At 72.4% G+C, this 12,533-nt stretch overlaps 1 protein-coding gene across 1 annotated transcript; it reads right to left on the bottom strand.

The window, feature by feature from the left end:
• Positions 1-5,198: 5,198 nt before the first annotated feature.
• On the bottom strand, positions 5,199-9,776 carry MMP9 (matrix metallopeptidase 9). The gene is made up of 13 exons (XM_040575979.1): positions 9,499-9,776; positions 9,035-9,273; positions 8,579-8,727; positions 8,191-8,319; positions 7,927-8,100; positions 7,677-7,850; positions 7,391-7,564; positions 7,091-7,246; positions 6,752-6,974; positions 6,483-6,622; positions 6,235-6,385; positions 6,036-6,139; positions 5,199-5,734 (listed from the first exon to the last, which is right to left on the bottom strand). Exons 1-13 carry the CDS (start codon positions 9,640-9,642, stop codon positions 5,625-5,627), a joined length of 2,067 nt encoding a protein of 688 aa, XP_040431913.1. The 5' UTR covers positions 9,643-9,776; the 3' UTR covers positions 5,199-5,624.
• Between the last annotated feature and the right edge of the window lie 2,757 nt (positions 9,777-12,533).

Here is a 12,533-nt window from a genome sequence, read left to right as displayed (position 1 = left end):
GAGTCCCCCCCTTTGCCAGGAATGCCCCGGCACAGACCTGCACAGAGCCTCCTCCCTTGGGCCCTCATTGCCACGGACACGGGGCTGGGGGCCCCCCGGGGCTGACCCCAGGCCAGCCTGGGGCCCTGGCAGGGTGACGGGGCTCAGCACAGTTTCAGGCTGGAGACAGGGACACTGCTCTGACCCCACAGATCAACTCACAGCCCCCCCTTCTTTCACCCGCTTAATCCAGGAGGATCCCAGAGCCGGAGCTGGCTGCAGCTCCCGGCATCTCCTCGGGAGCGGGCTGAGATCATGACAGCCCGCTGGCGTTAGTTACTTCTTGACGGCTGTAATTAATTGTTTACTTTTTCCTGGTACGGGGCCAGCTGCTCTGCAGCGCGGATGCTCCCAGGCCTCACCTTGCAGGGGTTGCTCTGTGGCCCTTCCCCAGCCCTGCCGGCTGCCCCCAGCCCCTGCCATGCTGCCAGGGCCAGGACCCCAGGGCCAGCGTCCCCAGGGAACCGGGGCCTCCAGCAGCGCTGCGCCCCCAGCGCACTGGCCCAGCAGGGCGCACCCCAGCTGTGTGCACGCCAGCGCAGCCCCAGGGCTGCCCGCGGCCCAGGAGCACCCGACGGGGAGTGAAGCGGCTGCCCAGCCCCGGCCTTGCCACCTGTGGTCTTCTGCCAGGACCCCGCAGCGCAGGGCCGCGCCTGCCCAGCCACCGCAGCGCTGCCTTCACCGCCGTGTCCCTCGGCCTGAGCGGGAGCCAGCACTGAGCTGGGCTGGCCTGCGCCCAGGGATGGTGCAGCCCCGGGGCTGGCAGGACGCGGTGTGCAGAGCCCCAGTGCAAGGCCCGGGGGCTGCGCGAGGCCGGCCCCCCACGGCAGGTGCTGAGCACCAAGGTGGCCGTTTGGCGCAGGAGGCCGCAGTGCGTGGGCTCAGCACAAGAGGGATTTTCCTGCTAAAGCAGAAGGTGGGGGGGGAAGCAAGCACGTGAAAGACCACTAATCCCCTAATCCCTGGATTATGGCTCCATTTCAGGGGCTGGGATTTGCCAGCAGTGCGGGGGCTACAGCGTCAGCTGCGCTCGCTCAACCCGTGCACAGGGTCCCACCGGCACAGGGCAGGGCCTGTGGTCGCACGCCGCGTGCCAGGGGCTCGGGGCCAACCACAGCACGGCCCCAGCCTACCCCTGCTAGGCCCACGGCAGACCCCTTGGCCGTGGCCCCCACGGTGTGTGCTCCAACTAGCCTTGGTGTGGCCTAAGCACTGCTGGGCGGCCGGGACTGGGGCCGGCAGCAGGGCCGGAGCAGCACAAGGGCACGGGCAGGGGACCGGGGCCGGAGGGCACCAGGTGGCTCTCTGCGGGCACAGGGCCCGCCTTCAGCTGCAAGTGGCCCCTGCGCCGGGGCACACGCAGGTGCCTGGCACGGGGCCAGGCATGGCATCAGTGCCCCACTTACAGCAAGCTGCCGGGAGCGGCACGGGGAGGAATGTGCTGTGAGGCGGCCGCGGGTCCAGGCCGTGGGCTGGCACAGAGCAGCCGCCCCGCGCCCCATCCGTGCCCCTGCAGCCACCTCGCGCCGAGCCCGGGCTGAGCAAGGGCCCGGAGCTGGCACACGATGGCAGCCACAGGCAGGGCCCGTGGCACGGCCGCCCCATGTCCCCGGCAGTGCACTCCCAGCCCCACTGCGCCCAAGTGGGGCACCCCAGGGCTCTGCTCTCCCCAGGGCTCTGCTCTCCCCACGGCTGCGGGCTGGGGCGGGGGGGGCACCGTGGGGCAGGGGGGGCCCAGCCCCTCCCGGTGCCGGCTCTGCACAGAGCTGCCCCTCGCACACACCCAGCTCTGCCCCCGCATCTGCTGCCCCAAGAACGGGGACGCACGGGGCTGCGTGGGCTGGCCGGGGGCGCCGGGTCCTGCCCTGCTGCACCCCCAGCGCCCGCCCCGGGGTCCCCGCAGCCGGACCCCGAGGGGCATCCCCGCGGCCGGGGTGCCACTGGGGCCGGCGGGGTGACCCCAGCCCCGCGGCGGGTCCGGGAGCACGGCCCCAACCGCCCCACCGGCATCGCGGGGAGCGAGCAGCGATGGCACCGGGGCCGGTTTCCATGGCAACAAGAGAGGCTCCTCAACCGGCGGGTTGCCATGGCGACTGCCACGGAGCGCGGCTGCCTCGGGACACGGGGCGGGCCGGGGGGGGCTTCGCTCCGGGGATGCCCCGCTGCGGCCCCGGGCCCCCCCGCACCCCCCGGCCCCGCTCGGCCCCGCGCTGCCGCCCCACGGCCCGCACGGCGGGGGCAGCCCCGGGCCCAGCGGCACGGGGAGGGGCCCGGCCCCGTGTACGACCCCGGGGTCCCTCCTCACGGTCGGCCCCGCCGCGAGGGTCCCGGTCCCGGCCCCGGCAGCCCCCGGCCCGCACCCCGCGGCTGAGGGGGGAGCGGGTCCCCGGGAGCACCCCCCCGGCCCTCCGCATCCCGGGGTTGCCACGGCAACCGGGCGGGCGGGGGAGGCGGCCCCCGGCCGCGCTCGGGGCTATTTCGGGAACGGCGGCGGGGCGGGGCCGGGAGGGGCGGGGCGGGGCCGGGAGGGGCGGGGCCTGGAGCGACTTGGACCCGCCCCCGCCCCGCCCCGCCCCGCCCCGCCGGTCCGGGCCGGCAGCGGCCCCTGGCGGAGAGCGCTGCGCTGGGCGACCCCCCCCGCACCGCACCGCACCGCACCGCCCCCCCGCACCGCCCGGCCCCCCGGCCCCGCACCGCCCCCCGAGACCCCCCGGTCCCCGGCACCGCACGGCCCCCCCGAGACCCCATGACCCCCCTGAGACTCCCTGGCCCCGCTCGGCCCCGCACCCGCTGCTGACGCCGGCCGCAGCTGCACGCCCCGGCCCCGGTCCCGGGCTGCAGGAGCAAATCGCGCCCGGCCCCGCGCACGGTCCCGGTGCAGCCCTGCGGTAGCGGGGTCCCGGCCCCCCGCCGAGCAGCACCCGGGGCCGCAGCCCCCACGGCCGCGCAGGGCGCAGGGAGCAAACCGCCCGCCCCCGGCCGCCCCGTCGGGGCTCCCCCCGGCACAAGCGGGTTGGCCCTGTGCAGCCCCCGCCCGGGCTGCCTCCGGTGCCGCCACGCAGCACCGCCGGCCACCGGCCCGGACCCCCGGCTGGGACCTGCGCCGAGGTCTCCAGGCCGTGCCACGCCTGCTCCTCCGGTGCCAGGAAGGGCCAGGCGGTGCTCAAGGACCTGCCCAGGCCATTCCCAGCCCCAGTGCTGGGCAGCGGCACTGCCGGACACAGCCCCGTGCGGTGCCCCGGCCCCCCCTGCCTACCCATCCCCTCCCGGGGAGGGGGCTGCAGGGCCGGTCCTGGGCGGCTGCCGGCAGCACAAGGCCGCTCCGTGTCCTCTGCGAGGGCGCAAGGTCACAGCCCAGCCAGAAGGCAAGGGAGGCCCTGGGGGGATCACCGGTCCTGCACGCCCCCGCCGTGGCCCCTGCGCATCCCACCCCGAGCTCACCGCTCTGCCCACCCTGTTCCCCGCGGGGGGGGGGGGGGGTCAGCCGCCAGCCAGCAGCTCCTGGCCACAGCTACAGCTCGGCACTGGCAGCTCTGCTCCTGCAGCCAGGCCCGTCCGCCCCGGGAGGCTGTGGGACGGAAAGCGGCCCCGCACCCAGGCTGCTGCTGGGACACGGGGCAAGAGGATGGAGCCCACCGTGGGGCACCGCCCGGCTGGGGCATCCCAGTGCCTGCCAGTCTGCCCGCCTGCACCCGCCGGTGCCCTTTGTCAAGGCCGCAAGGTCACAGCCCTGCGCTGCCCTCGGTCAGGTTTCTGGGATCGATACGGCTCTGGTGACAGCTCTGGTGATGGCGCAGCCCACGCCGTGTCCCTCGGGCACAGCGAGGCGGCAGCCAGGCTGGCCACAGCGCCAGCGCCCACCCCGCAGCCCGGGCACTGGGGTGCTCGCGACCAGCCCAAGCCCCGCGCTCCTTCCCCCTGAGCCGGCCAGGGCTCCCCGTGGATGGGCAGTCTGTGCCGCCCAGCCCCAGCAGCGTCTGCCCCCGCGAGCTGCCCAGGGCCCCGGCTCCATCCTGCCGCATGCCCTGGCGCTGCCCGGCCCTCACGCCCGAAGCAGCCCCACGGATCCCCCGGGACGAGGATGGAGCCGGAGGGACCCCTGCGGGAGAGGCCGGAGGAGAGGGGTCCCGCCCCGGTTACCGAGCCGCATTCCGCGCTCCGAACCCCGCCGCCCCCAGCCCCGCAGCCCCGCTCCGAGCCCCGGCTGCCTCCCGGGGCCCGGCCGACCGCGGCCGCGACGCCTCCGCGCCCGGGGCTGCTGCTCGCGGTGCCCCGACGGCCCTGCCCCGAGAACCCTGCCCACGGCCCGCGCTCTGCGCGCAGAGCCCGCTCCTCCGGCTCTGCCCCACCGACCCCTCCCCACCGGCCCCTCCCCGCCAGACCCTGCCCACGGACCCTGCCCACGGACCCTGCCCACGGACCCCCTCCCCACGGGCCGCGCCGCGCGCCGCCGCCGCCGCGCTCACCTTTGCCGTCGCGGCCGGGCCGGCGGCCGCCCCCCGCCCCCCGGGCCGAGCCCCGGGCCGCCGCCGGGCCCTCGCGGGGCAGCGCGGTGACGGTGAAGCGCCGGCTCATGGCCCCGCCGCCACAAGTGGCTCCGGGCTCCGGCTGCCGCGGGAGCGCGGCCGCCGCCGGGCGCTGACCGGGGTCCTAGTGCCCGCGGCACCGCCCGCCGCGCCGCCCCGCCCGGCTCGGCGCGGCTCGGCTCGGCTCGGCTCGACGGGACGCGCTGGGGCCGCCCCCGCCCCGCCTGGCCCCGCGCTGCCCCGCACCCGCCGCCGCACGGGAGTGCTGGGGCCGGGCCGGGCCGGGCCGGGCCGGGCCAGGACGGGACGGGGGCTGAACTCCACCGGGTTTTGCCCGCCGCCCTGCGCGGAGCCGCGGCCGCTAATTATAGCCGTGGTGCTGCGGCCGCCCCGCCCGGCCCCGGCCCCGGCCCCGAGCGGCCCCCGCGCCGCCGGGCTCCAAGGGCCGGGCCGGGGCCGTGACCCAGCGCCCCGGAGGAGCGGGGGCGGCGGGAGGCCGGGGCGGAGGCGCAGCCTCCCCGGGGAGCGCAGAGCCCCCGGCAGGCGGGGGCCCGGCCGCAGCCCCCCTCCGGCGGCGGCCCCCCCCGCCCCGCACCCCGCACCCCGGCGGTCGCGGCGGACGGAGGCTGGGAGGCCGTGTCCGAAGGACGGTCTTTATTAAAAACGCGCGGGTGGCGGCCGGCAGAGCCGGCAGCGGGAGAGCCCCGCGGAGCCCCGCGTCCCCGCGTCCCCGCGTCCCCACGCGGCGCGGCCGGCCCGGCCTTGCTGGCTCAGGAGAAGACAAAGTCACTGCGAGTCCGGGGGCGCCGGGCAGGCTGCGGCGGGTCCCGCTCCTCAGCTGGGCCGCCCGCGGCCGGGGAGCCCCGCGGGGCCCGGGAGCACTTGCCCCGTCCCGGCGGGGGGGCTGCGAGCCCTGGCACGGCCGGGGCAGCCCCACGGCCGCCCCGCGGCCGCCCCGCAGCGCTCCCGGGCCGCAGGGGTCCGGGCTGGGCGAGCCGGGGCCCGGGGACTGGGGGCGGCGGGCAGGGAGCACGGCGCCCGGAGCGGCCGCTCTGGCCCCTAGTGCTGGGGGCACTGCAGGATGTCGTACTTGACGTAGCCCACGCGGTCCACCTGGTAGCGTGGAGTCATCCTCCAGTAGAAGCTGCCCTGGCAGAAGTGGTACTTGTCTGGGCGAGGAGGAAGGCAGAGGCGGTGGGTTAGTGGGAAGGCAGCCGGGGCGAGGCCGTGTCCTAGCTGCTGCCCGAGTGGCACAGGGCACACCGGGACCCAGCCCCTGGCCAAGGGGCCTCGCTGCAGGGACCCCAGGCGCTCCCCGCAGCCACGAGGCACCCTGGGGCCAGCGCCAGGGGCGATGCAGCCCCTGCCCGGCACCCAGGCGAGGAGGAGGGGGAGCCCAGCCCGTGGGAGGCTGTGGGCAGCACAGGGGGTGGCAGCGCGGCCCCCCCATCCCGACGGGTCTCTGCTCACCTTGGTACAGGAAGACATTGCGCGCATCAAGGGGGACACCGGTGAAGACATCGTCAGTGGCACGGGGGTAGCCCTTATCCACCCTCTGGACCTTCACATCCAGCCTGCGGGGAGAGCAAAGCCACGCCGAGGGCTGCGGTGAGCCGCCCGCGCCAGCTGCCACAGCAGGGAACTGGTGGCACCGGTGTGAGCCACTCACCGCCAGTAGTTCTCCCCGCTGAAGAGCAGCACTTTGCCACGTCCCCGCTGCAGGGCCCCCGAGATGCGGCTGGCTTCCTTCCCAATGCCCAGCTTCTCGATCCCGCGGGGGCCCAGCATGCTCTTGCCAGAAAACACCCAGAACTGCCGACCTGTGGCAGAGAGCAGGGGCGTCAGTCAGCCCCGGCACGCTCGGGCAGCACCTCGTGACGCTCGCAACAGCAGGGCTGAGGCAGGGGCAGCACTCACCAGAAAAGAAGAAAACCCTCTTGGTGAGCACATCCTGGAACGCTGCGTCAATGACAGCCGGGAGGCCAGGCCAGGTGTCTGCGATGGAGAAGGCCCCCTGGATGCCCGATTTCCAGAAGGATGAGCGGGTCCAGTATTTCCTGGTGGGGAAAGCCAGCTGCCCTGATAACCCCGATGAGGCAAAGCCCTCTATACCCCCACGCCCCTGGCAGAAATGCCCCCCATCACCCTGGCATTTGCCTTGGGGGAAGCAGGGCTCTGCTGCTCACCCGTTCTTGAAGAAATGCAGCTCCCCATTGATCTCTGTGATGGCATCGAAGTTCTTCTCCATGCAGGCATCCCGGCTGGGGTCCACAGGGCTGGGCTCAGCTGTGGGCTCCAGCGTCTCCTCCTCCTCCGTGGTGGAGGCGCTGCCAGCCTCAGTGGGCAGGGGCTGGGGCTCCTCGGTGGGCAGAGGCTCTGGGGGGGTGGGCTCGGGGCCAGAGCCACGACCTGGAGGAGCAGGGGACGGTGTGAGGGTGCAGGGACCAGATGGACCCCATCCCCAGCAGCACATCCCCAGGGCTGGCCCTGTGCCCGCGGTGTGCTGGCTGCGCAGGGCCGCTCACCGTAGAGGTACTGAATGCCCTGGACATCGTCTGGGTGCAGCTGGAAGTCCTGGACGTAGCTGTACATGGGGTACATCAGCGCCTCGCGCACGCTGGAGTGGTCCAGCCCCAGTGAGTGCCCAAACTCGTGGGCAGCCACCAGGAAGATGCTGTAACCTGAGGGAAAGCACCGGCCTCAGTGCCCAGAGGGACAGGACATGCTCTCTGGGGACCTGTGGTCCCCGCAGCCCCCATGGCCACCAGCAGGCATGGTGTGAGGCCAAGCAGTGCGCAGGAGGGCACGGGCGGGTGGGCTGGTACCTCTGTCTGGGCAGAAGCCCCACTTCTTGTCAGTGTCGTAGTTGCTGGTGGTGGCACACCAGAGCTTCCCATCCTGCCGGCCCTGGCTGGTGCACGCGCTGTAGGACTGCCCCAGGAAGGTGAAGGGGAAGACGCACGGGTCCCCTTGGGAGTTGCCGCCGATCACCGCTGTGTCTGCAGCACAGTGTCAGAGGGGCTGGCCCCGGCCCCTCAGGTGCCCACCCCGCAACACAGCTGGGGCCCGGCCAGCCCTACAGGGCCCCCTGTGCCCCCACCCCGCTCGCACCTCGGTTGGGGCAGAAGCCGTATTTCTTGTCCTGGTCGAAGTTGGCTGTGGTCGCGCACCAGCGGTAGCCATCAGAGCGCCCGTCCGTGGTGCAGGTGTCGTAGGAGGTGCCGTCAAAGATGAAGGGGAAGACGCAGGGGGACCCGTCGCTGTTGCCACCGTTGGTGTAGAGCACTGAGGGGTGAGAAGGGGTGAGCCTGGCCCCAGGCCCCGCGGGGCCGTGCAGGGGCTGCCAGCCACCACTACTCACGTTCGCTGGGGCAGAAGCCATAGGTCTTGTCGGCATCATAGCTGGCGGTGGTGGCACACCAGGGCATCCCATCCGTGCGCCCCTCCGTGATGCACCGGGAATAAGAGCGGCCCTCGAACACGAAGGGGAAGTGGCAGCTGGCCCCGTTGGCGTTCCCATAGCGAGTCTTCACCACTGCCCGGGAGAGGAGGTGCTCAGTGGGATGGGGCTGGGGCACGTCGGGCACCTCCGAGCCCCTTCAGACCCACCAGGCCCTGCCCTTACCTAAGCCAGTTCCCAACGTCCAGAACTCGTCGTCATCGAAGTGGGCATCGCCCTGTATCCCGCTGCCTGGGGGAAAGGCGTGGGCCAGGAGCCCGTCCTTGCCGTCGAAGGGGTACCCATCGCCGTGCTCTGCAGGGACGAGCACCATCAGAGCCAGGCCCCCCCGGTGTGCCTGCTGGCGGCCCCTCTGCTGCCCCCCGAACACGCACAGAGCTCTGCAGAGCCCTGCAGGTGCCTGGAGGCAGGGGCAGGGCCGGGGGAGCCCCATAGGCACAGCCGCACGCAGGCACCGTGGAGGACGCGGCCGACACACAGGGCACGGCTCCCCTCTGGCCCTTCCCCAGGCTGTCCCTGCTCCCCGCCTCCCTCAGCAGCCGCAGGACGTCACCTTGGCTGCCGAACATGATCATGATGTCTGCCTCGCCACTGTAGATCTGGGTGAAGGTGAGGGGGGTCACGTCACTCCACACCTTGAATGCTCGCTTGAAGGCGTCGTCTATCACAGCACGGTCCAGGTCGGGGGAGTAGTTCATCACCCTGCGGGGGAAGGCTGCGGCTCAGCACCGCCGGGTGCCGGACGGTGTGGCAGGAGGGGCCCTGCCCCGGGCACATGGCAGGGACGTGCCCTGGCCCCGCAGGGGAGAACAGCACTGCACAGCCAGGCAGGGCAGCTGGCCGCAGCCCTGGGGCTCTCCTGGGCATCGGGGAGCAGATGCTGCCGGCTGTGCCGTGCCAAGCCCCAGCTGGCTGGTAGCATGGAGGAAGGGCCCTTGCACCTGTCTCCATCCCCTGCGTGTCCATTGCCCCATGGCCATGTGGCTCCCATCTCCTGGAGCAGACTCACCGGTACGTGAGGTCCATGTGATCCCATTTGAGGTCCCCCTCAAAGGTGAGGAATCCCCCCACGTCGGGGACCCCACAGCGGGGGGCTCGCATGGCCTCCAGGGTGCTGCTGTCCAGCTCCCCCGTCTCCTTCAGCCCCAGCTGCTTCTGCATCTTGCGCAGCGCTTTGGCCAGGGACACGTGCTTGCTGCTCCTCCTCACCTCCGCCTCCGTGGCGTAGCCAAACCGCAGCAGGTAGCTCTGGGGAAAAAAGGCAGCCAGAGGGGCTCAGCGAGGCGGGGGGCTCTGGGGCAGCTCCCAGCATTGCACACCCTCCTGGGGTGCCCAGACCTGAGCCCCTGCATCCCCCGGGGCCCAGGGAGAGGACAGCCCCTGAGCTCAGCTCACGGCTCCATGCTGCGGCCCCGGCAGCAGCCCCGGCACTGGGGCGGTGGGAGGGGGCCGCGGAGGCTGCCCTGCCCTCACCTCCGCCAGCTCCACGTCCGACAGGGCACTGAGCAGCTCCCCCGGGAAGGTGACGACAGCCTGCGGCTTGGTCTGCAGCGGGGCTGCGCGGCAGGAGAGGGCCAGCAGCGCCAAGGCGAGCGGGGCCAGGAGGATGAGCCCCATGGTGCGGCAGTGGCAGGAGGGCTGAGGCTGTGCCGGGTGCTGTTGCTGTGCACTGAGTGCCGCCGGGCTCCCGCTCCTATTTATGCTGTGGCGAGGGCAGTGAGTCACCCTCAGACCCTCAGCCCCAAGGACTCATACTCCCTTCCCACGGTGACGAAACGCACACTCAGGCTCCTCCGTTTGCTGCTTTAACCGTTTCATCACCTTGTTTACTAAACACGCTGGTTCCGGCAACCACGCAAGGCGCAAGGATGGGCACGAGGCCGGGCAGCTGGGTGGCTGAGCCTGGGTATGGCTTGGTCCAGCTGCCCAGAGAATGGCCTGCAGAGGGGTGTCCGGCTGCAAAGGGCAGTGCCCTGGGTCCCCAAGGCTGTGGTCAGAGCTGGGACAGCAGGAGTTTGCAGACTGGGTGCTGGCTGGGTGCTGGGGACCCCACAGACACATTGCTGCGCCGGCCAGCGCTGGGCTCAGCCAGCCAAGTGCCGATGCTGCCAGAGCCAGAGCCGTGGGGGCCTGGGCAGGCAGAGCCAGCAGGAAAAACCCTGCCCGGAGCCCTGATGCCTGCAGCCCACCTGCCCATAAGCCTGATCCCCACCATGAGCCAGAGGGTGCCCGGGGACCGCAGCCCCTCAGCAGGACGCAGTCTCTGTCCCCACATGCCCCACCGTGGCCGTCTCTCCCCAGCGGGGCAGTGCAGCCCCGGCATGGCTCCCCGTGGTTCTTCACCCCACAGGTGCTTCAAACCCCCCTCGCCAGCAGGCACCCAGCAGAGCCCCACGGGAGGGGACACGCTCGCCCAGCACAGGGCTCGTGCGCGGCCAGCTCCGTGCGCAGGGCGCTGCGCCTGGTGCCCGCATGGACCTGCCACGTCCCCCGGGCACTGCTCCGCAGGGCGCCGCTGACTCAGGTTCCCAGCCGGCGCCTCCGAGGCAGCACAAACCTCGCCGCCGGACAGTATTTTCCTGCTTCTCCCAAAGTGCCGACGCTTGTGGGAACGGGAGTGGGGAAGGGGAAAGCAAACAGAGACAAGGAGTGAGAGGAAAACAGATGGCAGAGCGAGACAAAGGCGCAGCGTCAGCTGGGGAGATGGGAGGCTCGGTGCAGCCTGGCGACACTGCCCAGGGCACAGACGGGATCCCCCCAGATCTCACGGCCCTGGGCTGTCCTGCTGGGCCCTCAGCTGGCTGTGGGAGGACAGCCCCCTCCCTGCTCGTGCCCTGCAATCCCCGCTCCTGAGCACCCCTGGGATGCAGCCGAACAGCTGCTCGCTCCCCTCTGCATTGTACCAAGCCTGGCTGAGCTGGAGAAAGCACTCCTGGCCTGGCCAGAGGGCAGCGAGTGATGCTGGAGCTCAGCAAGGCTGGGAATGGGGAGAGCAGAGTGGCGGCTGCCCTCCTGCAGCAGAGCAGCCCTGGGGCCCAAGGGGGGGCTCACCCCAAGGAGCATCACCCGTGCAGGGGTAGAGGGCCCCGTGCACCTGCTGCCCAGCCCAGGGGTCCCGCAGCCCCGTTTACAACCCAGCTGCGTGCAGCCGAGCCGCGGGTGCTCAGCGCTGCTGGAACCTTGGCAGCATTGGGGGCTTCCCGGGCAGAGCTGAGCACCAGGCATGGGGGGAACGGCCGTCCCCGTCCTGCGGAAGTGGTGCTGAGAAACCGCCAGGTTGCCTCACTCCATCCTGCAGCCCTGCAACAGCAACGCCCAGTGACAGGGCGAGGAAGTTGCTCCACAGGGCAGCCCCCTGCCGCAGCCCGGCGTGACGCACGCTCAGCCACGGCGCCCCTGCTGCAGCCCCCCCCGACACAGGCAGACAGGGGCCCTGCAGCCAGGCGACCCCCCTGCAGGGTCCGGCCCGCCGACCCTCACCGTGCTCTTTGTGGGGTCCTGCTCCCCCTGCTCGCTGCCTGGCCAGGCAGGCACCGCTCCGCGCCCTCCCCGCTCCTGGGCTGCCGGGGCTCAGCACTCAGCTCCCCGCCTGGAGGAGGCATCCTGGCACAGACCAGACAAGGGCATGTCAACACGGACGCCCTGGTGCAGCTGCAGGGATCCTAGCCTGGTCCCCTGGGGCCGTGGCAGATCCCTGGGCCTTTCCCAGGTTATTCCCGTCCCTCGTTTCTGCTGCACGCAGGAGCCGCAGCTCCCCCAGCCCGGGCACACTGCCATGGCACCGCCAGCACGGCCCCTCGGCAGGCTGAGCCATGCCGTGGCTGTCGGAGCAGGGCAGCGCCGGCTCGGGGCAGAGCGGGGACGCGGAGCAGGCGATGGCAGGAGGAGCCCAGGTCCGGGCTCTGGGCGCCGCGCAGCCTGGCCTGACCCAGAGATCTGCGGGGTGCCCCGGGGCGCACAGCTGACGCCCTGAGCATCCTTGAGTCGGGGACTGCGGGGTGGGCGGCCGCAGCTCTGCCCCTGTCCTGGCCGCTCCCACTGACTCACGGCGCCGATACCCGGCTTCTTCCTGGGGATTTTCTGGTGACTCTCTGGGGCTCTGTGGAGAGAAGGGGAAGGAAAACCCCCGTGTCTTGGAGCACCAGGAGCCCGGGAGCTGGGCAGGGGAACTCCACAGGGCCATGCACAGCCCTGCAGATAGCCCTGAGCCTGCGCGGGGCAGCTCAGGGAGCTGGGGCAGGTGGCCCAGGGTCTGCACGGGCACACGCGGAGGGACGCCGGGGCAGGCTGGGGCCACCACCACTGCTGATGGGCAAGGAGGAGGTGGTGGTGAGCACGGTGGGAAAAGATTTGTCTGCCAAGGGACCCCAGGAGCATCCAGGAAACGTGCCCGGCCCATGTTGTGCCAGTGGCACCCTCCACACCCAGAGCCCTCGTAAGGACAAACGACACGGAAAATCCCTAGCAGCTGTCCCCTGTCCCAGCCGGCTGCCCGAGCCACGAGGCTG

This window comes from Cygnus olor, chromosome 16, assembly GCF_009769625.2.
Source record: "Cygnus olor isolate bCygOlo1 chromosome 16, bCygOlo1.pri.v2, whole genome shotgun sequence".
Classification (NCBI taxonomy): domain Eukaryota; kingdom Metazoa; phylum Chordata; class Aves; order Anseriformes; family Anatidae; genus Cygnus; species Cygnus olor.
The sequence above is the reverse complement of the archived record's forward strand: the minus strand, read 5'-3'. Positions and strand labels throughout refer to the sequence as shown.

Coding starts and splice junctions, on each gene's coding strand:
- MMP9 (XM_040575979.1), bottom strand. CDS start 9,642: ATGGGGCTCATCCTCCTGGCCCCGCTCGCCTTGGCGCTGCTGGCCCTC. Junction 9,274..9,498: donor CGGACGTGGAGCTGGCGGAG/GTGAGGGCAGGG, acceptor TTTTTTCCCCAG/AGCTACCTGCTGCGGTTTGG. Junction 7,565..7,676: donor CGGCTTCTGCCCCAACCGAG/GTGCGAGCGGGG, acceptor ACTGTGCTGCAG/ACACAGCGGTGATCGGCGGC.